The sequence below is a fragment of the Cucurbita moschata genome, unplaced genomic scaffold, assembly GCF_002738365.1.
Source record: "Cucurbita moschata cultivar Rifu unplaced genomic scaffold, Cmos_1.0 Cmo_Scf00018, whole genome shotgun sequence".
Lineage (NCBI taxonomy): Eukaryota > Viridiplantae > Streptophyta > Magnoliopsida > Cucurbitales > Cucurbitaceae > Cucurbita > Cucurbita moschata.
The window spans coordinates 2682800-2707761 of record NW_019268534.1 but is presented as its reverse complement, the minus strand read 5'-3'; the positions used below and the strand labels follow the sequence as shown (position 1 = coordinate 2707761).

The window sequence follows — 24962 nt, the reverse complement described above, 5'->3', positions numbered from 1 at the left end:
CTGTGATCTTACAGCTTCATAAAAATCCAAAGCTGAGAAAAAAGAAATAAGAGCAATTTCTAAATGTAAGATAATGATAATACTTAGCTTTGAAATGTTTCAAGTTATGAACTGTGTATGTGGTGGATATTAGAGTGTCAGAGAAACGAAAGTGTCGTTTGTATGTGTGAAACATACGTTTGTTTGCTATTTAAATTTGTGGTGAAACACAAATGCTATATAAAAATATTGAATTTTCAAGATACGACTAGATGAATGAATGTTTAACAATTTTCATAGTCATTGGCCAAAACTCCAGAAAGTACACAAAAAGAAAGGAGAGAGCGAGATTAACCATAATATTACTTCCAAGTTCAATGAATTGAAATTTGTTGGATGTTGAAAATCCCACCTCGGATAATTTAGGGAATGATCATGAGTTTATAATAAAAAAATATATCTCCATTAGTACAAGGCCTTTTGGGAAAACCCAAAGCAAACCCACGAGAGCTTATGCTCGAAGTATCATACCAGTGTGGAGAGCCATTCATCTAACATGGTATCAGAGCCATGCCTTAAACTTAGTCGAGCCAATAAATTGGTAAGTCCTCCAATGTCGAACAAAGGACTCCAAAAGAAAAGGAGTCAAGCCTCCTCAAAGGCATAGTAAAAAATGACTAAACTCCAAAGGAGTCGAGCTCCGATCAAGAGGAGGCGTACTTTGTTCAAGGGGAGGTGTTGGATGATGAAAGTCCCACCTCGGCTAATTTAAGGAATGATCATAGGTTTATAATCAAATAATACTATCTCCGTTGGTATGAGGTTGTTTAGGGAAGCTCATAGCTGTGAGAGTCGTGTTCATCTAACATAGTATCAGAGCCTAACCAAATTTATAATCGATGCTTTGCTAAGAAGTTGCTTTTCAAAAACTTGTTGATTCTATCAACCACAATTTGTAACTTTGAAAATTACGTGAAAAATTTGCTCACCTTGGTCAGGAAACATGTTTACAATGTCAACGACCTGAGAAATTGCGTAAAATATCGATTCAACTGAACAATAACGGAATCGATGACTGAACAAAAAACTCAATGGAAGGAAGTAGAACAGATACAATTATCATGAAAATAAGAGTAATGTAATACTCTCCTTGATGATTAACAAAAATGCAGCGATTCGACCGTGGTGGAAACGTCCACATTTCTACTCGAAATGTACTGTGAGGCTCATCTTGATTCCAAGTGCAGGAATTAAGAAATTTCAAAATCAAGAGCACGAGATCGGCCGATATTGCACTTTTAGAAAATATCGATTCGGCTGAACAATAATGAAAAACAAAGGAAAATCCACAACTACAAAACAAACCAATGCAGAACGAAGTAACACGGATAAAATTACCATGAAAACAGAAGCAATGAAATAGTCTCCTTGAAGATGCTCGAACGATCTCGTGACCTTCTGGCGATAATCAAACACAACGTCCGCTACAAAACAAACTAAACTCAGGAAAACATCGACAAAACTGAAAGCATAACCTACAATAGAAAAAAGAAAGAACAGTGATAAATCGGAAACTTACATCCATGCCAATAAAGTTTCCTGCAAAGAGATCGTCGATGACGCCAGCTCTAGCTCCGACGGCGATGTTCATGTTATCTGTCTCGTTGCCAAGCCTAAAGACATAGTCCTTGGCTTTCAAGGTAGACTGCTCCAACAGCCTCATCGGCCTATTCGACGGCTCGCCACCTAGTCCGCCGCTGCCGACTTCACCGGAGAGGTCCTTGGAAAAATTGAATGGAGAAGGAACGAATTCGAGTTTTTGGCGCGAGTATTGAATTTCTGTACTGGAAGACTGAGGGAAGGGAGAGGCCGGATATAGAGATGGCCCGCCAATATCGGTAGGCCCAATTCAGCAGTTTTCAGATTTAAATAAATAAATAATTTATTTTTTCCTTTTTGTTGGATCAATTTATGGATTCGGTTAACGTGGTTTCAACTGTTTTATTGAGGGGAGGGATTTTATTATTATTTTAACATTGTAAAAATTTCTCCCTCACGCGACTGAAAAATGGAAGTCGTTTTGAATCCCAACGTTGAATGGGCCGTTTTTAATCCTCGTACTATTCAACTTATTGGGCCAAGAGAGGCCCAACATTGAATGGGCCGTTTTGAATCCCTATGTTTATGATAATATTCTAGTAAAACAATTATTTTTAATTATAATTTGATGTTTAAACTTTTTAATTTTTATTTCTCAAACAAGTCTTTCCTCACTTCTTATTTCTGAGATAAAAGTCCCATAAAAGTCTCCCCAGACAAGAATGATCCTGAGTTTATAATTAAACAATACTCTCTCTATTAGTTTGAGTCTTGTAGGGGAAGCACAAAGCAAAGCTAAAAAAACTTATACTCAAAGTAGACAATATCATACCATTGTGGAGAGTCGTGTTCATCTAATATAGTACCAGAGTCATGCCCTAAACTTAGTCGTGTCAATAGATTGGTAAATCCTCAAATGTTGAACAAGGACTCCAAAAGAAGAAAGGGAGTTGGGGGAGGCGTACTTTGTTAGAGGGGAGGTGTTGGATGATTTTATCCATGAGAGCAATGATCATGGGTTTATAATTAAAGAATACTCGGTTTGAGGTATTTTGGGAAGTCCAAAGTAAAGTCATGAGAGTTTATGCTCAAATGGACAATATCGTACCATTGTGGAGAGTCGTGTTCATCTAACACACCTAACTACCTCAAAAACTAGCGGTATACTTTTTTTGTTTTGTTTTTTATTCTTCTTTTTTTTTTCGCACAATCCAAAAATTGAAAATATAATAAGAAAGTTGCCAGGCTTTGTTAACAAGGTTGTATGGTCCATATCTTTTTTAAAAAGAATCGAGCCATGATTGAGGAGAGGCGTACATCGACTCATTTGGGTTTATAATATCTTGATTAAGGGGAGTCGGACTTTGTTTTAGGAGAGGTGTTGGATGATGAAAGTCTCACATCAACTAGTTTTGGGAAAGCCCAAAATAAAGCCCCGAGAGCTTATGCTCTGTGGATAATATCATACCATTGCGTAGAGTCGTGTTCATCTAATACATCTAACTACTTAAAAAAAAACTAGCTGGGATTTTTTTTTTGTTTTATTTTTTCTTTTTTACGAGGTCTAATGGTCCAGATCTTTTTCATAAAAAATAAGGTTATTTTCATTCAACTACCCATTTTCAAATGCCCTTTTTTACATTTTATTCTATATTTTTTATTATATCAATTAATAATTATATTAATTTGTACCATGAGTATCCATTTATTCTTTATATTATGTTTCGTTTAAATTCTTAAATTTTTATATAAGTAAATCAATTTAGAATTTTTTATATAAAATTTATTCATACATTAATTCTATTAGTCTATTTAAAGGCAGTCTTCCTAAATAATTTAAATTAAGTGTATAAAATTAAAATAGTATTAAAATGTATAACCAACTTAAAAAATTTCAACAACCAAACTAAGATTTATTAAAGTAATAAAATTAAAACGAATATAAAGTTTAACCAAACACCGCACACCAAAGAAAAACAAAATGTAAAAGGAAGCCTCTTGGCAGTTGGTGAAGCACTGGCACAATATACTAGAGGAGCACCACGAGTTTGAACGACAGCGTTTCAAAGTTTGACTTAGATTCAACAAAAATTATTTATTTTAATAATTTTCTACTAAAGTTTGCCGATCAATTTCTTACTTATGAACATATTCTCGTTCACCTTGACTTACACGTCCAATAACCCGCCGAGTTATTAAAAAAATGTGATTTAATTATTTTTTATTTTTACTCTTCGTCTAAAAGTCTAAGAACAAAAAATCAACCAAATTAGGTTGGATTAAAAAATCATTTTCATCCAGTTAGTTGAATGGATTAAAATCTTCCGTTTATATTGATTTATTGAGTATTATAAAATTAATATTAATTAAAATATTATATTTCGTTGCTATATTTTAATTTCATTTCATTATTAATTTTAAAAATTTGAATTATCTTCAGATTTTTAAAATTATAAATTTAAAAAGTAATTATGAAATTAAATATATATATATATATATATAATTATAAGTAAAAATGTTTTTTTTTTAATCCATCTCTAAAATTTTCATTTATTTAAACTAAATCTAACTTAAATAAATTGATAATTTAACCGAAATTGTACGAATTAAATTAGGTTAATTGAGAATATCCCTAAACAAATATGCTATGTGAAGTTTCTCCACGAAAATTTGATATTTTTATAAATGCTAAAGCTGGTAGTTTTATCACGTCAGTGTATTGTGTGTATATATATATATATATATATATATATATATATATATATATATATATATATGAAGTTAATGTTTGTTCAGCAAATTATAAGTTACTATTAACAATATTTATAAATATTCTAGTGACATTAATAATGTTATTCTACGTGCTAAAAAAATATTTTGATGATACTCAAATATTCACGTCCACATATTATCATATTTTGGGAAAAAAAAATATCATTTAAAATTTTCACGAAATTATAATCGACTTCTAACATTTTGTTTATATGGAAAAGAGAGAAAAATATTTATAAAAAAAAATCATTTAATAGCCGTCTAATCGGCTAATTATAACCGGCACTTTCGCAAGTAAACTATTTTTGTTTTTTTTCTTTTCTTTTTTTTCTGGTATATTAGTTTTAAAATGTAGTTTATATTGTTTTATTTAAATTTTTTATTTAAAATTTTTATAACGCGCCTAGTATAGAAAAATACATTTGTAAAGAATGATTCGTTTGTCTTTCAAACTAACGTAGGAATCTTACGCTTAATTTTGATTTTGAAAATATTATTAAAAAGTAGACAATTTGACCAGAAATATCAAATGAGCAAGAAACTAAGTCATAATATCTTTTATTAAATGTGTTTTGATTTTGAAAATTCACCGAACAAATAAGAATATAATTCTAATTTAATGAACCAAAAGTCTATTTTATCTCAAAATTACGATGCTTTAAATTTATTTTGAAGAGTTACTAGGATAATAAATAATTAAAAAAATGAAATGGAATATATATATATATATATGGACGATTTTATTCGGTTCAATTTAATATAATTTTAGAAAAATACATGAACCAACCGGATCTTGAGAGTCTCTATAACAACCCATATCCACCGCTAGTAGATATTGTCTTTTTTGAACTTTTTCTTTCCGGCTTCACCTCAAAGCTTCAAAACAGGTCTGTTAGGGGAAGGTTTACAAAATGTGTTTTGTTCTCTTCCTAACTAACGTGGGACATCACAGTGTCCATTTATTTAGACCCAACCCAAATCGTATGGGTTATGTTGGTTTTATTTATTTAGATTATCGAGTTTTTTTAACACCCACCGTGTTGTTATGTTGGAATTGGATGAACGGTTGATAGACGATTCTCGAAATCTATACATGTCTATAATATTTCTCGAACTTGATTTTTACTTTCCATATAAAAAATCTCCAATAACATCATATGGTTGAGGGCGGTATTTAATGAATTGCTGTTTTGAAACCTTAAATTCAGGACAGGTCCTAAGTTGGCAACTCATTAAAGTTTTATACTTGTTCGATTGCATTATCATTTTTTTCATTTTTTGTTTGTTTGGGTGAAAATTAAATGAAAATATCGTTATCTAGTGTCTTATAAATCAATTCAAAGTTTAATTCTAGTGTCTTATATTTTAATAGTATTTAACTATACAATTATATTTAATTTGAGCGACAATAATATTTAGTAAAAATAAAAATTATTTATTTTGGCGGTTAAATGTGAACGTTGAATTCCATAAATGGACCTTTTGTTCTCGTTTTGTGTTTGTTGAGATTAGAACTTTGTTGAATATATTGCTTTCTCTCCACAAATTGATCCCACGTAGTTGGTGAACCATAAATCCAACTAACAATCTAATAATTAATAAACGTCTCGATTTAAACCATTAATCTCTTAATATGTGTTGACGTTGATATATATATACATATTACGTAGCATATTAGGAATGAATTTGACAAAAAAAAAATTAAATCAAAATTAACCGATTTATAATATTATACGGAAGTATCGAGACCTTAGGAAAATCGAGAAATAAAAAAATTTCTCTTTGTAGTAAATAGTCAAATTTATCGTCTCACCTTTATTACTATTCATATACTTAATAACAACTTACCATTAGAGATATCTATTTAATCCGTACGTGTTCACCCCGAACAAGACGAAAAATCCCATTTAAAATGGAAACTAAGAGAGATAGTGAAGAGACATTTTTCTCTATCAAGGGCTGGCGATGGAATACCTCATCTCCGACCCTACTAAATTTTTGCCCCGATCCACTTTCTTTAAAACTCAAGATTTATTAATATATATTTATATTCTATAATTATATGTATATCTTTACTTATATATAAATAAATAAATAAGGTAAGTGTAATATTGAAATTTGAAATTTTATAAATTATATATTATATTCAAGGTTATAACTCAAATATTATGAAATTTATTAGATTAAAGTTATTTTTTTTAAAAGAAATTATCTATTAAAAATTTTTATTTGAAATTAATTAATATTTTTTAATATATATAAATAAAAGGACACTCATATCGAAAATTTATGCACATAGATTGAAATCGGAGATAAGAACGAGAATGAAAAATGCTTTCACGTCCCAACTTCGACCTATAGACATCTCTACTTATCAATCACATTCAACGTCGGGAATAAAGAAAATTACCGTATTACCCTTAAACATGGTTATGTTTCATAACGTTGCACCGTTTCAAAAAAAAAAAAAAAAAAAACTTTTCAAAACTAAGAACAAAAAATTAAAAAAAAAAAATGGTGGAGTCCAGAAAAAAAGGTTAGGTGAAGAAATGGGGAAAGCGAGTGGACTTATTGTGCAGCCATTAGAGGTCCTTCCTTCTTCATAGTCAAAAACTTGGGGGGTTGGTGAAAGCAATGCCCACTCGCCCTGTTTCCTCAGACCTCACATCTGACCACCAAACCTTTTTTTATTTTTTATTTTTTATTTTTTAATTCCCATTTATTTTCCTCACCAACCAAATACCAATTTTTTTAATTAATTTCTCGTCTCTATAAAATCCCATCTCCTTCTCATCCATCTTCAAACAAAATTCATATCTAATTTTTCTTACCTCAATTTGCAGCTTCAACAATGGCGGTCGAATCAAACCAAACCCACGAGTTCATTTTCCGATCAAAGCTTCCCGATATTCACATTCCCAATCATCTTCCACTCCACGAATACGTTTTCCAAAACATGTCCAAATTTGGCTCACGCCCCTGTTTGATCAACGGCGCCACCGGCGACGTTTACTCATACCACGACGTTCAGCTAATGTCCCGTCGTGTCGCTGCTGGTTTACACAATCTCGGAATTAAAAAGAGTGATGTCGTCATGAATTTACTTCCCAATTCCCCGGAGTTTGTCTTTACCTTCCTCGCCGCCTCGTACTGTGGAGCTGTTATGACGGCGGCGAACCCCTTTTACACGGCGGTGGAAATAGCCAAACAGGCCAAAGCCGCCAATGCCAAATTGATTGTGACGATGGCTTGCTTTTACGATCGGGTTAAGGATTTGGCGGAAAATGGGGTGAAAATTGTTTGTGTTGATTTTGCTGTTGAGGGTTGTCTGCATTACTCTGTTTTGAGTGGGGCGGATGAATCCCACGTGCCGGCGGTGGAGTTTGCCGCTGACGATGTGGTGGCGCTGCCGTATTCCTCCGGCACTACTGGTTTGCCGAAGGGAGTTATGTTAACGCATAAAGGGTTAATCACAAGCGTTGCTCAACAAATCGACGGCCAAAATCCGAATCTCTATTATCACGGCAGTGATGTTATCCTCTGTGTACTGCCGTTCTTCCACGTCTATTCACTGAACTCGATTTTACTGTGTGGCCTACGCGCCGGCGCTGCGATTTTGATAATGCAGAAATTCGAGATCCTTTCGCTTTTGGAATTGATTGAGAAACACAAAGTTTCAATCATGCCGATTGTTCCGCCCATTTTCTTGGCCATTGCTAAGTCGCCGGAATTTGAGAAATATGACGTGTCATCGGTGAGGGTTTTAAAATCCGGTGGAGCGCCGTTGGGGAAGGAGCTGGAAGACGCTGTGAGAGAGAAATTTCCAACGGCGGTTCTCGGGCAGGGATATGGAATGACGGAGGCCGGTCCGGTTTTGACAATGAGTTTAGCTTTTGCGAAAGAGCCGTTTCCAGTGAAAGCCGGCGCCTGTGGGACGGTGGTCCGTAATGCAGAGATGAAAATCGTTGACCCAGAAACCGGCGCCTCGTTGCCGGCGAACTCCGCCGGAGAGATTTGTATTAGAGGGGAACAGATCATGAAGGGATATTTGAATGATTTGGAGTCCACGAAGAGGACCGTTGACAAAGAAGGATGGCTTCACACCGGCGACATCGGCTTCGTCGACGACGACGACGAGCTGTTCATAGTGGATCGGCTTAAGGAGCTCATCAAATTCAAGGCCTTTCAAGTGGCGCCAGCCGAGCTCGAGTCGCTTCTTATCACTCACCCCAAACTCTCCGACGCGGCGGTCATTGGGTGAGCTGAAATGAATTATTTAATCAAAATACCTTAAAAAAAATTCAATTCTAATAAGAATTATTTATTATTTTTTTTAGTATGCCGGACGAGCAGGCCGGAGAAGTGCCGGTGGCGTTTGTGGTGAAGGCGAACGGCGGCGCAATAACAGAGGAAGACGTAAAGCAATTCATATCAAAACAAGTGGTGTTCTACAAGAGGCTAAAACGTGTGTTCTTCGTCAACGCCATTCCAAAGGCGCCATCTGGCAAAATCCTGAGAAAAGAACTCAGAGCAAAACTTGCTTCTGGGGCTTTCAATTAATTTAATTACCAAATTACCCAAATATTAACACACCAATTATTATTTCTTTTGTAATTTTCTGTTTGGTTGGTGAATTAAAATTCTGTATTAGGATTGTGAAACACAATTCTCACAAATACTTTTATACTTTTATACTTTACTTTATTTCGAAATAATAAACTTAATTAGTTTATTACTTTATCCCATTTATCATTTTTACTTCAAATTTAACACTAGAGGTAAACGAATTAAAATTTTAAAAATACAATTTCAAATATTATATTATATTTTAATATATAAAATATTATTAAATTTATTATTAACCACGACTCTCCACAATGTTATGATATTGTCCACTTTGAGCATAAGCTCTCGTGGTTTTGCTTGTGGGCTCCCTCAAAATGCCTCATACCAATGGAGATAGTATTCATCACTCATAAACCCATAATCTTCTACTAAATTAACGAACGTGGAACTCACTTCCAATAATTCTCAACATAAATTCTCGTGGAAAACTTGATCCTTGCAAATTTCTTACAAGAATCACGGTCTTAATTTATACAAAAATAAATAGCAAATTTGTACGGAGACGAGGATAGAGTTTATTTACGTTTTTACGAGAATAGAGTTTCTAACAAATACAATAGATTTTTGGTTTTTTTTTTATTTTTTTTATTTTTTATAATTTATATGCATTTAAAGTTTCGTGAATGAATTTATTTCTCTACTTATCAAAGTCCTATTTCTATTTGGATTCCTTCCTACAAAATTAAATGAGCTGGAAAATTAACTAAAATAAAACAATAAATTAAAATTATGTTTAGTTGAAGAAAAAAAAATTCTAAAATTTTAATTAGTTGGACTTAAAAAATTTAAACTTAATTTAATCGTTTAATCTAACCTCCAACTTTAACGTGAAATGTTTGACATTTTAGCCCTTCAATTGCAAGATATTTATAAACTCCCAAGATATTAATATTTTCTTTTGAAGCAAATGATTAAATTATATATATTGAAGGCAACATGGAAACTAAAAAAAAAAAAAAATAATAATAATAATAAAATAAACAAATAAATAAAAATAAATAGCTCTAAAGTCTAATTACTTGCAATCCAATCATTAACGGTCATTTTCTCGAAGGATTCCAATTTTAAATGAAGAAATAATTTTAAATTCCCATAAATTTTGAGAATATTTAATTTTAAATTATATCCAATAAATAATTCGAAATCTAATAATTAATTTAAAGCATTCACATTCTATATCCATCTTCCTCGTTTCTTAACTAACTTCATTTTTATCATTAACTTAAATATTTATTTTTTTATCTCTAAAATTTTAAAACATTATTATTTTAGCTCAGTAAAGTTATTTAACAGTTGAGTATTATTTAAAAATTAGTAAATTGTCGTTTTTTTACGCATACCTTATTATTAGATTGCATTTAAATAACTTCGGGAACAAATTTATTATGAAATTAGGCAACTTGCAAATGAATTTATTACACGTGTACTCGTATTCTTTATGAACATTTACAACGGCAAAAATTTAATAAGATTAAAGTCAATCACAAGTCTAAATATAATATATTGGTTAATAGTTATCCACGGATTATAAAATCATCATATAAGTCAAATTCATTTATTAATAATTTTATATTAGTTGACATTGAGAAAAATTTAAATATCAATAAATGATGACTTTCGATTTTGTTCAAAATAAATATATAAAATTTTAAATTTCGATTTTATTCAAATTAACTAATATTTTAGCTGGTTTTAGTGTAAGCATTCGTGTGACTCGATCTAATGATGATTTTAGCGGTTTTTTGATACACTATAAAACAAGGGCATTTTTGTCCATATTTTTACGGCAGTTGACCATTTATACAATTTAAAAAACATTTGACCTTTGATTAAGATGACTAATTAAATATGATCATCAACGTGGGAAATAATTCGAAATTGGGCCCATTTTATTAGCCATCTCGGCCCAATTGGGCAGTCCCACTGAGTGGAAGAGGTTCCGGAGTGAGCATCAAATGTCCGTCGGTGATGGGCTTTAGAGGAATTGGTTGGGCCGTCCCAATCGGCCTGAAAAATCTCAGCCCAATCAACATTTATCAAAACTTTAATACTCTTATTGTTTTAAAACCAATAGGTTTTATTAATAAATTGGATTTTTTAAAAATATTTATGGGAATTTTACAATTCTATTTTATTTGTACGAGTAAAGATGTTCTTGTAATAGGTTGAGTCGGATTGGTCCAAACAACTCCTATTAAATAAGAACCTAACCCAATTCAACCCTACATTTTTTGGTTAGTTGGGTTGAGTTGAATTGTTCGGATCATTTATTCAAAAAAAAAAAAAAATTTATGTATATTTTTAATTTTCAAACATTTAAAATTAAAATTAATAATTATTTTATTTTATTCTTCTTATATAAATAAATAAAAAAAGAAAATGACAGGTAAACTTCTGTTGCAAAGCTGTGGTGAACACGCCTCTCTCTAGTTGTGCCAAGGGGTCCCACTAGGTGGGCCACAACTGGCTGCCCCACCGGTCACGACCTCCTCCGCAGCCGCCTGGGTCAGTGGTAGGCCAAATATATTTGGAGATTTATTTTGGATTAAATTATAAGTTTATTTTATGAATTAATCTGTTTTTTTTTTTAAATATGTTTTAAGAACATAATTTATTAAGAAAGAGAGAACATTATTTGGTCATGCTCCATTGCCAGCCCTACTTTCTCTGTCTTACGCCCTTCCACCGCCCCTTTGAGAATTCCATTTAAAGTTGAAACCCAATAAAACGACATCGTGCCCCACCACGGCACGGCGGCCCACCGCCCACCAGTCGCCAGTTTCATGGGTGGGTACCGGTGGGCTCTCCATCTGATCCCCAAGACTGTTTCTCTAATTAATATTTAAATAGAAGAAAATATAAATTTGATCGTTAAAATAGAGAAAGGACAAAACAAAGTGGACTAGCATGATCAGCAGGGTAAACTTCGTCCAGCTCAAGCAAACAAATTCCACGTGGACAATTGTCATTACTAGTGGATCCAAGCTGGACGATTTATCCATGACTATGATGAAACTTGGGTGAAACTAAGTGGAGGTTTGAACCGACTAATATTAAAAAAATCAGTAGATGAGTTGTGGTTAGGGGTGAATTGCCACTTGAACCCAGAGCTAGCTGGTTCTCTCCTAAATGCGTTGAGGCGCAGTAGTTGACTAGACATCTGGGGGTAAAGCACCGTTTCAGTGCGGGGCGTGAGAGCGGTAACCAAATCGAAGCAAACTCTGAATGCTAGATATGATCTCAGAATCAAGGCCGGCCGGTAAGACAATGGAGGATAAGCTTCATCGTCGAGAGGAAACTAGCTACGACCCCTAAATGACCGCTGAGTGATAAATGAGGTAAGAGTGCAGAGTCGTCAAAACATTTGGAGGCAGTTTTGTCTAAATGCCAGGTCGGCATCCTACGTGGAAAGGACCCCATTGAAGAATTAAAAAAAAAGGGTAAAAGAAATGAAGAAAAGTTGATGGCTGGCTACTTCTTTTTCTTTTAAAACAGAATTCCCACTCTTCTCTCTCTTAACATTGTTCTGTTTTTTTTTCTCTCTCTTAAAACTCCATTGTTGTTGGTCCCAAGTTTGATGATCAAATAGAACAGAAACAGCTCAGAATCAATCATGGTATTTACAAATTCTTCGTCAACATCTGTTTTTCAGCTGAACTTTGGCCAAAATATGTGTGTTTTTTTTTAAAGAAATTTTGATTTGTGTTTGGAACAGGGGACTCCTGTGAATATCGTTGTCGGATCACATGTTTGGGTTGAGGATCCTGAGGATGCTTGGATTGAAGGTCAAGTTACAGGAATCAATGGCAAAAACGCCACCATACTCACTACCAATGAAAAATCCGTAAGCTCTCTTTTTCCCCTTTCCAAGAACATGGGAACTGACAAACATAGGATGAACTTCATGTTCAGCAAAGTGAATGAACAACTTATTACTTTCGATTTCAGATTGTGGCAGAAATTTCGCGTATATATCCGAAAGACACGGAGGCGCCGCCGGCAGGGGTGGACGACATGACGAAATTAGCGTACCTTCATGAACCGGGAGTTCTGCATAACCTAGCTTGTCGGTTTGCTCTCAATGAGATTTACGTAAGTATTTGATTACAGATTTTGGAGAATTTTTAGTTCGAATTCAAATTTGAGGGTTATGAACTGGACAGACATACACCGGGAATATTCTAATTGCGGTGAATCCTTTCCGGAGACTGCCACATTTGTATGATATTCACATGATGGAGCAGTATAAAGGAGCTCCTTTCGGCGAGCTTAGTCCACATCTTTTCGCCGTTGCGGATACTTGCTATAGGTACAAAACTGAACTGCAATATCGATTGCACTCACACACCCACAAACTGAAATTAAATAAAGAGACACAAAGATTTATGTGGTTCGGAGAGAAGAAATTCCCCTACATCTACAGGTGGTATAGTCAATCACTATAACCAAGTGTATATCTCAATGAATACAGAGAGTGAAGAAAGTACATTTTGAAAGTATTGCCCAGAGGAGTATATATATGGTTTTAGTTTACTATATATAGCTTTAACAAATATACCTTATCTCCGCTTCTATACTGCAAGAGCTTGGGTTGAAATTTTCTTTTCATGAACTTAGATCGATGATCAACGAGCAAGGAAGTCAGTCGATATTAGTGAGCGGAGAGAGTGGTGCTGGTAAGACTGAGACAACGAAGATGCTCATGAGATATCTTGCATTCATGGGAGGCAGATCAGACACTGAAGGAAGAACAGTCGAACAACAAGTTCTGGAGGTGAGTAACATGGCTCCAACATTTATGGTACGAGGTTTTAAAGTGTTGAATGGAGGGTAATGTTTTTTTTGAACCAATTCTTCAGTCCAACCCTGTATTGGAAGCATTTGGGAATGCCAAAACTGTTAAAAACAACAACTCAAGGTGATTTGTTCTTGTGTTCGATTCTTTGTTTCGGTTGCTTTGTTCATTGTCTTTTCCTGTCAGCTCTAATATAATGAGGCGATTCGACCAGTCGTTTTGGTAAATTTGTAGAAATACAATTTGATAAGAATTGGAAGATCTCTGGAGCTGCCATTCGTACGTACCTTCTCGAACGGTCTCGTGTTTGCCAAGTCTCGGACCCTGAGAGAAACTACCATTGTTTTTACATGTTGTGTGCTGCACCACCGGAAGTAAGCTCTCTCCATTCCTTTCCTTTTAAGTCATCTTATACACTTCAACTATGTCTGTCTGAGATCTCACATTGGTTGGAGAGGGGAACGAAACGTTTTTTATAAGGGTGTGGAAACCTCTCCTTAGTAGACGCGTTTTAAAACTGTGAGGCTGACGGTGATACATAACGGGCCAAAGCGGATAATATCTACTAGCGGTGGGCTTGAGCGGTTGTAATCTGCTAATGTTTCTATGCAGGATGTCAAGAAATACAAGTTAGGAGATCCAAGGACGTTTCATTATCTCAATCAAACAAATTGTTATGAAGTCGCGAATGTTGATGATTCGAGAGAGTACTTAGAGACGAGAAACGCGATGGATGTCGTCGGAATCAGCCAGGATGAACAGGATGCTATATTTCGTGTTGTAGCTGCAATACTGCATCTAGGAAACATTGACTTCATGAAAGGAAAGGAATTTGACTCCTCCAAAGTCAAAGACGAGAAGTCAAATTACCATCTTGAAACAGCAGCAGAGCTGCTCATGTTAGAACTTTAATCTCTTTCCATGACATCAAGTTGAAGTTTCATGTTCTGAGCACTCCTTTTTTCTCAGGTGTGATGCAAAGGCACTGGAGCATTCGCTCTGCCAACGGGTCATCGTGACTCCTGATGGCAACATTACGAAGCCCTTGGACCCCGATGCAGCGGCCTTGAGTCGTGATGCGTTGGCGAAAACCGTGTATTCTAGGCTGTTTGATTGGTATGTGAACTGAACTTTTTCCTTGCTAGTTCTCAGCATTTGTGATTGGAGATCTTCTAAAGCATATATTATGACAGGATTGTGGACAAAATTAATAGCTCAATTGGCCAAGATCCTAATGCAGCCAGCTTAATTGGTGTCCTTGATATCTATGGGTTTGAAAGCTTCAAGATCAACAGGTCACTAAACTAGATTGTTCTTGTTCTTCTTATATTGATTACAATATCTAATACATGCCTTGCTTGCAGTTTTGAGCAGCTCTGTATCAACCTGACCAATGAGAAGTTGCAGCAACATTTTAATCAGGTTTGACTGAAAGCTTCAGACATGGTTTAGACTTTTTGTGAGATCCCACGTCGGTTGGAGAGGAGAACGAAGCATTCTTTATAAGGGTGTGAAAACCTCTCCCTAACAAACGCATTTTAAAAACTGTGAGGCTGATGGCAATACGTAATGGGCTAATGCGGATAATATCTGCTAGCGGTGGGCTTGGGCTGTTACAAATTGTATCAGAACCAGATACCGGGCCGTGTGCCAACGAGGACGCTGGCCCCCAAGGGGGTGGATTATGAGATTCGACATCAGTTGGAGAGGGGAATGAAGCATTCCTTATCAGAGTGTAGAAACCTCTCCCTAACAAACACGTTTTAAAAACAGTGAGGCTGACAATGATACATAACGAGCTAAAGCGGACAATCTATGCTAGCGATGAGCTTGGACGGTTATAATTGGTATCCAAGCCAAACAACGGGTAAATTGTGAGATCTCACATAAGTTGAAGAGGGGAATGAAGAATTCCTTATAAGGGTGTGGAAACCTCTTCCTAACAGACACATTTTTAAAACCGTGAGGCTGACGGTGATACGTAACGAGCCAAAGCGGACAATATCTACTAGCGGTGGGCTTGGGCTGTTACAAATGGTATCAGAACCAGACACCAGGCGGTCTGCCAACAAGGACGCTAAGCTCCCACAAGGGGGTGGATTGTGAGATCCCACGTCAGTTGGAGAGGGGAGCAAAATATTCCTTATAAGGGTGTGGAAACCTCTCCCTAATAGACATGTTTTAAAAATCGGCGATACGTAACGGACCAAAGCAGACAATATCTACTAGCGGTGGGCTTGAGCTATTACACCTTTTCTTTTTAGTTACACGAATACAAATTAGCCTTCTTCTTGCAGCACGTTTTCAAGATGGAACAAGAGGAGTACACGAAAGAAGAAATAAACTGGAGCTATGTTGAGTTTGTAGATAATCAGGATGTTCTTGATCTTATTGAGAAGGTACTCACTTTCATTGCCTCACTCATTTGTAACATATTGTGCCGTCTGCCACCTACTGTTGGCCGAGTAATGAATGCATTATGTTTCTCACAGAAACCTGGAGGCATAATCGCCCTGCTTGATGAAGCCTGGTATGCATTCTTATGAACAGTTCATATTTGAATCTAGATTGAAGGGCACATCTTCAGTTGTTCTCCTGTCCTGCAGCATGTTTCCAAAGTCAACACATGAAACATTTGCTCAAAAGATGTATCAGACATACAAAGGACATAAGCGATTCAGCAAGCCAAAACTCGCTCGAACCGACTTCACGATCAATCATTATGCCGGAGATGTAGGCTACATATCACGAGTACTGTTTTATTGAGCTTAAAATGGTTAGTTTCTTATTGGGAAGCCTTGAATCAACAGGTTACATACCAAGCAGATCACTTTCTAGATAAAAATAAGGACTACGTAGTAGCAGAACATCAGGCTCTTCTGGATGCCTCCAAATGCTCTTTTGTTGCTAATCTTTTCCCACCACTTCCTGAGGAGAGCTCAAAGCAATCCAAGTTTTCCTCTATTGGTACTCGGTTCAAGGTAAGAGTCATTCTCATTGTAACAGCCCAAGCCTACCGCTAGCAAATATTGTCCTCTTTGGACTTTTCCTTTTTAAATTTCTCCTCACGGTTTTTTAAAACATGTCTGCTAGGGAGAGGTTTCCACACCCTTATAACAAATGCTTCCTTCCCCTCTCCGACTGACGTGGGATCTCACAATCCACCCCCCTTAGGGACTCAGTGTTCTCGCTGACACACCGCCCGGTGTCTGACTCTGATACCATTTATAACAGCTCAAGCCCATCACTAGCATATATTGTCCTCTTTAAGCTTTTCCTTTCAGACTTTTCCTCAAGGTTTTTAAAAATGCGTCGGCTAGGGAGAGGTTTCCACACCCTTATAACGAGTGTTTCGTTCTCCTCTCCAACCAACGTGGAATCTCACAATCCACCCCCTTCGTAGCTCACCGCCCTCGCTGACACTTGTTCCTCTTTCCACGGTCTCTAGACAATAACTTCCTCTTTTCCTTAACAGCAACAACTGCAAGCTCTCATGGAAACATTGAACACAACAGAGCCACATTATATTAGATGTGTAAAGCCCAACACAGTTTTGAAGCCTGGAATCTTTGAGAACTTCAACGTCTTGAACCAGTTGAGATGTGGGGTAGGCTAAACAGTGTTCTACTTGTAATATTTTGGCCGGTATTGCTACTTGTTCTTCTCAAGAACACTGTTTTTGATGAACTTTGACAGGGAGTGCTCGAGGCAATTCGAATAAGCTGTGCAGGATATCCAACCAAAAGAACATTTGACGAGTTCCTCGATCGTTTCGGAATGCTTGCTCCAGATATCTCAGATGGGTACACAAAAACTGGATTGGCTTTGTCCCTTTGCAGCCATTGCATTCATATGGACCTTAAAGAATCATATTAACTTTTGCAGGTCTGATGAAAAATCAGCATGCATTGCAATATGTGACAGAATGAGCTTAAAGGGTTATCAGGTAAGTTATATTACGTGTGTGTAAGTGCATTATCTTAAGAGATCTCATTTCATTTGGTGTGCACCAGATTGGGAAAACAAAAGTGTTCCTCAGAGCTGGACAAATGGCTGAGATGGATGCACGACGAACCGAAATACTGGCCAATGCTGTCCGACGCATCCAACGGCAAATCCGAACCCATCTAACTCGAAAAGAGTTCATCGCCCTGAGGAAAGCTACAATTCATATGCAGAAGCTTTGGAGAGGTGCCATTTTCTTACCTTAATCATTGCTTCTTAACCATGTCAGCTGATTTCTTTGCTCATTACACCAACAGGGCAGCTTGCTCGTAAGCTGTATGAAGAACTGAGAAGAGAAGCAGCTTCAATCCGTATACAAAAGCATGCTCGAGCTCACGCAGATAGAAAATCTTACAAAAAGTTACTTGAATCAGCTATAGTTATTCAAACTGGTATGCGTGGAATGAGAGCTAGAAATGAGTACAGACACAGAAGAAGAACTAAGGCAGCTATCATTATTCAGGTAATAAATTCTCTAACAAGTGTTGTAAAATGATATCAGGAACAAGATATTATAAGTTTCTGAATGAATTTTACAGACTGAATGGCGAAGGGTATCAGCTATTTCAGCTTACAAACAGCATCGGATAGCAACTCTTGCTCTTCAATGCCTCTGGCGATCTAAAGTTGCAAGGATGGAGCTAAGAAAATTAAGGATGGTGAGTGTTTTATTTATATGAACATTGACGGTATGCATTGAGAACCCAATTATAAAATTTTCCTGTCCAGGCTGCAAGAGAAACAGGGGCACTCAAGGAAGCTAAGGATAAATTGGAGAAGCGTGTCGAGGAGCTAACGTGGCGCCTAGAGTTTGAGAAGCACTTGAGGGTATGTATGGATTGTTAGGAATCACGAACCTCCACAATGGTATGATATTGTCCACTTTGAGCATAAGCTCTTATGACTTTGCTTTTGGTTTCCCCAAAATGTCTCGTACCAATGAAGATGTATTCCTTACTTATAAACCCATGATCATTCCCTAAATCAGTCAACGTGGGACTCCCTCCCAACAATCCTCCACTCGAACAAAGTACACTATAGAGCCTCCCTTGAGGCCTATGGAGCCCTCGAACAGCCTTCCCTTAATCAAGGCTCGACTTCTTCTTTGGAGTCCTCGAACAAAGTACACCCTTTGTTCGACACTTGAGTCACTTTTGACTACACCTTCGAGGCTCACAACTTCTTTGTTCGACATTTGAGGATTCTATTGACATGGCTAAGTTAAGAGCTGTTACCATGTTAGGAATCACGACTCTCCTAAAAGACCTCGTACCAATGGAGATTTATTCCTTACTTATAAACCCATGATCATTCCTTAAATTAGCCAATGGGGGACACCTTCCCGACAATCCTCAACATGGATCTCTAATACATTTAATGGACGATGCCCGGAATTTGACCAGTTTTTATGGCCAATGTAGATGGATGTTGAAGAGGCTAAGGGACAAGAGGTTGCAAAATTACAAAGTACTTTGGAAGAAATGCAAGGGCAGCTGAATGAAGCCAATGCTGCAATCATACGTGAGAGAGAAGCAGCAAAGCTGGCTATAGAACAAGCTCCACCAGTCATTAAGGAAGTACCTGTGGTTGATGAGACCAAGCTAGAACTGCTGAGAAACCATAATGAAGAACTTGAGGTAACATGAGAAGGAAGCAAACAAGCAGCCTCTTGAAAACACTATATATTCTGAATTGAACTCATTTTTTTCAGTGGGAGGTTGGAGAGCTGAAGAAGAAAATTGATGAATTTGAAGTAAAGTATGGTGAAGTGGAAATGGAGGGTAAAGCTAGACTCAAGGAGGCTGAAGAGGCACAATTGAAATCATTGCAACTTCAAGAGTCTATTGAGAGGTAGTTTACTGCTAAATGATGGCATCATCTGGCCATTGCTGATAATCATATGAAAATGCCTCATCTTTTCTTTCTTGTTTACAGATTGGAATCAAATTTATCTAGCCTTGAGTCTGAGAACCAGGTGCTGCGCCAGCAGGCTTTGGTTGCAGCTGACAACGAGTCTCTCTCTGAAGAACTGCAAGTGTAAGTGCCTACGAGGTCGAACCCCTTTTCCTAGACCTGCTGCATGTGTTGTAACAACCTAAGCCTACTTCTGGTAGATATTATCTGCTTTGACCCGTTATGTATCGCCGTCAGTCTCATAGTTTTAAAGCTACACTGTTACAAATGTTATCAAAGCTAGACACCGAGCGGTGGGTCAGTGAGGACGCTGGGCCCCAAGAGGGTGGATTGTGAGATCCCACATCGGTTGGAGAAGGGAACGAAACATTTTTTATAAAGTAGACACGTTTTAAAACCTCGATGGGAAGCCCTTGAAGGGAAAATCCAAAGAGGACAATATCTGGTAGTGGTGGGCTTGAGCTGTTACAAATGATATTAGAGCTAGACACCGAGCGGTGTGCGAGCAAAGACGCTGGGTCTCCAAGGGGGATGGATTGTGAGATCCCACATTGGTTGAAGAGAGGAACGAAACATTCTTTATAAGGGTGTGAAAATCTCTCCCTAGTAGACACGTTTTAAAACCTTGAGGGGAAGCCCTTGAAGGGGAAACCCAAAGAGGACAAGGTCTGCTAGTAGTGGACTTGAGCGGTTACACGTGTACATACCGTTCTTTCTGCATTGTTGCTTGACCAAAAAACTTGAATGGTCTAAATGTTCATCAATGGGAACTTGTTTCTCTTAAAAGAAAAACTAGAAGATGATTTGTTGCACCATTTGTTTCAATAAGCTTGCTGTATGTTTCAGCCTCAAGAGTAAGATTGGATGTCTAGAGGCAGAGAATGAAGCTCTCCGCAACCGGACGGTGGCCGTCGAGCACATATCTGTTCCTACTAGGGGCCTTGCAGAAAGCAAGGTACGTAGTGAACTTCCAATATTCAATGAGAAATCAATACTCTTTTATCCCTTTGCCTTTGACATGAGTGAATTTGGTCCTATGTTATCAGGAACCATCTACTGTTCCTGTCCTAGCTAAACAAGGATCACTTACTGAGAAGCAGCAGGTATATTGCTATACTTCATATTATGATCACAAAAGCACATAAAAAGAAGGGATCCTAATTGTTCATCAAATCATATATCATCAATAGGAAAATCACGACGTCCTGCTCAAATGCTTAGCGGAAGACAAGCGTTTCGACAAGGGCAGACCAGTTGCAGCTTGTATTGTCTACAAGACACTTCTTCAATGGAGATCTTTTGAAGCTGAGAAGACAAATATATTTGACAGAATTATCCACATAATCAGATCTTCTATAGAGGTTGAGTCCCGAAACTTGGTTGATTCTTACTCTTATCAGAAACTGTAACCGTCCAACCCCACCGCTAGTAGATACTGTCCTCTTTAAGCTTTTCCTTACAGAAAACACATCTGCTAGGGAGAGATTTCCACACCCTTATAAAGAATGCTTCGTTCTCCTCCTCAACGTGGGATCTCACAGAAACTGAATCATTTATTTTGCTCTTGCAGAGTCAGGAAAGTACCAGTGATCTTGCATATTGGCTTTCAACCACTTCCACACTTCTCTGTCTTCTTCAAAGTTCACTCAAAGCAACCAATACAAGCATGGTAGCTTCACATCGAAACCGAGCTTCTCCCACGTCCTTATTTGGTCGTATGGCATATGTATACTTTCTCCTTGAAACTTTTGGCTAATAAATGAACTTCCTATGAATCATTAAACTAAATATAGAAGTTGTCAGGGTCTTCGATCATCGTCAGTGGGGTTGGGAGTTTCCAGTGGATACAGTGGAATGGTGGGCAAGACAAACAATCAATCCAAAGTTGAAGCCAAGTACCCAGCGCTGCTTTTCAAGCAACATCTGGCTGCATGCGTTGAAAAATTGTTTGGGATGATACGTGATCATTTGAAGAAAGAAATCAGCCCTTTCTTGCATCTATGTATACAGGTGAAAGCCAAACTATGTTGAGGATCGTTGGTCGGGAGTCCGATCATGAGTTTATAAGTAAGGAATACATCTCCATGGGTATGAGGCCTTTTAGAGAAAGCCCAAAGCAAAGTCACGAGAGCCTATGCTCAAAGTGGACAATATCATACCATTTTGGAGAGTCGTGATTCCTAATATGGTATCAGAGCCATGCCCTTAACTTAGTCATGTCAATAGAATCCTCAAATGTCGAACAAAGAATTGTGAGCCTCAAAGGTGTAGTCAAAAGTGACTAAAGTGTCAAACAAAAGATGTACTTTGTTCGAGGACTCCAGAGAAGGAGTTGAGCCTCGATTAAGGGGAGACTGTTCGAGGGCTCCATAGGCCTCAGGGGAGGCTCTATGTTGTACTTTGTTTGAGGAGAGGATTGTTGGGAGGGAGTCCCACGTTGGCTAATTTAGGGAAGGATCATGGGTTTATAAGTAAGGTATACATCTCCATTGGTCTGAGGCTTTTTGGGGAATCCCGAAGCAAAGTCATGAGAGCCTAATGCTCAAAGTGGACAATATCATACCATTGTGGAGAGTCGTTATTCCTAACAAACTATAGTTTTTTGAACGTTTTTTTTTTGTTCTCTTTAGCTAAATTCTTGATGAACACTGACAGGCACCAAGATCAGCGAGGGCCAGATCAATAAGAGGGCCATCTAAAAACATCCATTCAAACATTGTTGCAAAGCAGCAAGCATCAAGTATTCACTGGCAAAGCATTGTTCATAAGCTAAACCAGACATTGGATATCATGTCTGAAAACCATGTAACTAATCCTATTTCTTGGAGCCATTTTATGCTTAGGACCGACCTTCCCTCCATCTAAAATTGACTTTTACAAGCTTTCAGGTTCCCTCCATGATCATCAAAAGCATCTTCTTCCACGTTTTCTCATTCATAAACGTCCAGCTTTTCAATAGGTGAGTAACAAATATTATCATTTTCAAAGGAGAAAGACATCTAGACATCTTATTTTGTGTACATTTTCTGGTTTGCAGCTTGTTGCTACGACGCGAGTGCTGTTCTTTCAGTAATGGAGAGTACTTGAAGCTGGGTTTGCAGGAGTTGGAGCAATGGTGCCACAAAGCTACTGACACGGTGAGCTAAACATGCTGCCCTTCAAAATGAAGTATCTTTAAGCAATGAACATGTTTGATTTTGTTTCCATTTCTTGAACAGTATGCTGGCTCTTCCTGGGATGAACTTCAACATATCAGACAAGCAGTAGGATTTCTGGTACGTTTCTCTTAACTTGAATCTTGAAAGTTAAACCAATCTGCTAAGTTTTGGTTTATCTCTGCAGGTGTTACTTCAGAAGTCACAGAAAAGTTTGAATGAGATCACGGATGAACTATGCCCGGTAATTACATCTACATTCTTGAAAAAACCACTGAATTTTAACTTGGAACAAAGCAGGGCGTGGAAACCTCGAGGAAAAACCCAGAAGGGAAAGCCCAAAGAGGACAATATATGCTAACAGTGGGCTTGGGTTGTTACAAATGATATTAGAGTTAGACACTGAACGATGTGTCAGCAAGGAGATTGAGTCCCGTAAGGAGTGGACACTAGGCAGAGTGTCAACGAGGACGTTGGGCTCTGAAGAGGGGTGAATTGAGGGGGATCACATGTTAATTGAAGAGGGGAACGAGTGCTAACGAGGACGTTGGGCTCCGAAAGGGGGCTGGATTGTGAGATCCTACATCGGTTGGAGAGGGGAACAAAGCATTTCTTACAAGGGTGTCGAAATCTCTCCCTAGCAGACGCGTTTTAAAACCTTGAGGGGAAAGCCTGAAGGTTTAAGCTGACTTCTCTGTCGCTGTTTGTTTTTGTATCAGATTCTGAGCATCCCGCAAATATATCGCATCGGCACGATGTTCTGGGACGACAAATATGGAACTCAGGGATTATCTACTGATGTAAGTGATTAATAATAAACCACAAGTTCATAATCCAAAACACAAAATTACAAACCTCAACATGTTTTTGCAGATCATTGGAAAAATGAGAGTCCTTTTAGCAGAAGATTCCATCAACATCCCAAACAACTCTTTCCTTCTTGATGTGGATTCAAGGTACAAACTTACATTCTATATCCAAAGTTATTCGGTGTGACATCCGTCGGTTGGAGAGGGGAGCAAACATTCCTTATAAGGGTGTGGAAACCTTTCCCTAACAGACACGTTTTAAAAACTCAGAGAAGACAGTATCTATTAACAGTGAGCTTGGGCTATTACAAATGGTATTAGAGCTAGCCACCGAGCATTGGCCCCCAAAGGGGTGGATTGTGAGATCCCACATCGATTTGAGAGGGGAACAAACATTCCTTATAAGGATGTGGAAACCTTGAGGGCAACCCTGAAACGAAAAACCCAAAGAGGACAATATCTGCTAGCGTTAGGTTTAGACGGTTATATTATGAATCTTTAGAACCATTAAGCATTACTAATCGATTCTCGTGGCGTAAAAACCATTTTCAGCATCCCATTCTCAATGGAAGAAATATTCCGCTCCTTCGCCGAGGATGGCGGGGTTAACCTGTCCGACGTCGACCCGCCACCACTCATGAGACAAAAATCAGATTTCCATTTTCTTCTGCAGCAGCAAATGAGTGAATGATGAAAGTGGTGGAAATATTAGTTCATGTTTGATTGAATTTTCCCCCTTTATTCGTTGATTTATTTGTGTACATTATACGAGTGGTGTGTATAGTTATTGGATTTTTTAATTTTTTTTTTTGAGTGATGACATAAAGGGTAAATGATTTTTGGTTTGATATATGAATAAACATGAAAAAAAAAACATTAAAATATTTATTTTGATAAAAATATCAAAAGTTTAAATTATTTTGTCGTCATAAAAAAAATTAAATTTATTTTGTCATTTATTTTGATGATACAAAATGACCCTCGATTTGTCGAGATTAGCTTGAATCAAAACGTAGAAAGGTCGTGGTCGTTTTTTCCATTGTTTTTTTCATTTTTTAAATAAATGTTATATAAACTAAACCTATAATTTTAAAATTGTTTATAATTTTTTGGAAAATGAAATTAATTAATTTAATTGCATGTGAATGTAGGGATTCAATTCAAACTTGGGCTTATTAGCTTTTTATCATTTTCTTCCTTTGGATTTTACCCCAAGACAGCAACTTTACCTTTCATGCATGTGATTCAACAATACTCACCACACAAAAATTTAAAATAAATTTTTAAAAAAATATATATATTTTTTTT

General features: G+C 37.0%; 2 protein-coding genes across 3 annotated transcripts; both read left to right on the top strand.

Annotated features, from left to right (window-relative positions):
* Positions 1-7166: 7166 nt before the first annotated feature.
* On the top strand, positions 7167-8960 carry LOC111455820 (4-coumarate--CoA ligase 2-like). The gene is made up of 2 exons (XM_023097440.1): positions 7167-8607; positions 8688-8960. The coding sequence occupies exons 1-2, from the start codon at positions 7202-7204 to the stop codon at positions 8908-8910; spliced, it is 1629 nt and encodes a 542-aa protein (XP_022953208.1). The 5' UTR covers positions 7167-7201; the 3' UTR covers positions 8911-8960.
* Positions 8961-12468: 3508 nt separating this feature from the next.
* Positions 12469-24500, top strand: LOC111455819 (myosin-12). 2 transcript variants are annotated; one of them, XM_023097437.1, is made up of 38 exons: positions 12469-12592; positions 12692-12820; positions 12925-13068; positions 13140-13285; positions 13594-13750; positions 13836-13894; positions 13986-14145; positions 14384-14670; positions 14741-14887; positions 14965-15066; positions 15136-15193; positions 16069-16170; positions 16264-16301; positions 16378-16504; positions 16582-16752; positions 17247-17378; positions 17468-17574; positions 17657-17717; positions 17785-17962; positions 18034-18239; positions 18316-18435; positions 18506-18604; positions 19198-19413; positions 19488-19627; positions 19712-19813; positions 20537-20645; positions 20737-20793; positions 20881-21051; positions 21261-21416; positions 21494-21700; positions 22346-22495; positions 22579-22649; positions 22728-22827; positions 22909-22965; positions 23033-23089; positions 23565-23645; positions 23719-23801; positions 24207-24500. In XM_023097437.1, exons 1-38 carry the CDS (start codon positions 12590-12592, stop codon positions 24343-24345), a joined length of 4629 nt encoding a protein of 1542 aa, XP_022953205.1. In that variant the 5' UTR covers positions 12469-12589; the 3' UTR covers positions 24346-24500. The 2 variants fall into 2 exon arrangements, with proteins under 2 accessions (XP_022953205.1, XP_022953207.1); XM_023097439.1 differs by lacking the exons at positions 12469-12592; positions 12692-12820; positions 12925-13068; positions 13140-13285 and having other exon boundaries at positions 13624-13750; positions 14006-14145.
* Positions 24501-24962: the final 462 nt, after the last annotated feature.

Bases quoted from the DNA above. Each gene is read 5' to 3' on its own strand.
- LOC111455820 (XM_023097440.1), top strand. From the start codon at position 7,202: ATGGCGGTCGAATCAAACCAAACCCACGAGTTCATTTTCCGATCAAAG. The intron at 8,608-8,687 runs GTGAGCTGAAAT...TATTTTTTTTAG, and splicing joins TCCGACGCGGCGGTCATTGG to TATGCCGGACGAGCAGGCCG.
- LOC111455819 (XM_023097437.1), top strand. The intron at 15,067-15,135 runs GTCACTAAACTA...CCTTGCTTGCAG, and splicing joins GAAAGCTTCAAGATCAACAG to TTTTGAGCAGCTCTGTATCA. The intron at 18,605-19,197 runs GTATGTATGGAT...TGGCCAATGTAG, and splicing joins AGTTTGAGAAGCACTTGAGG to ATGGATGTTGAAGAGGCTAA.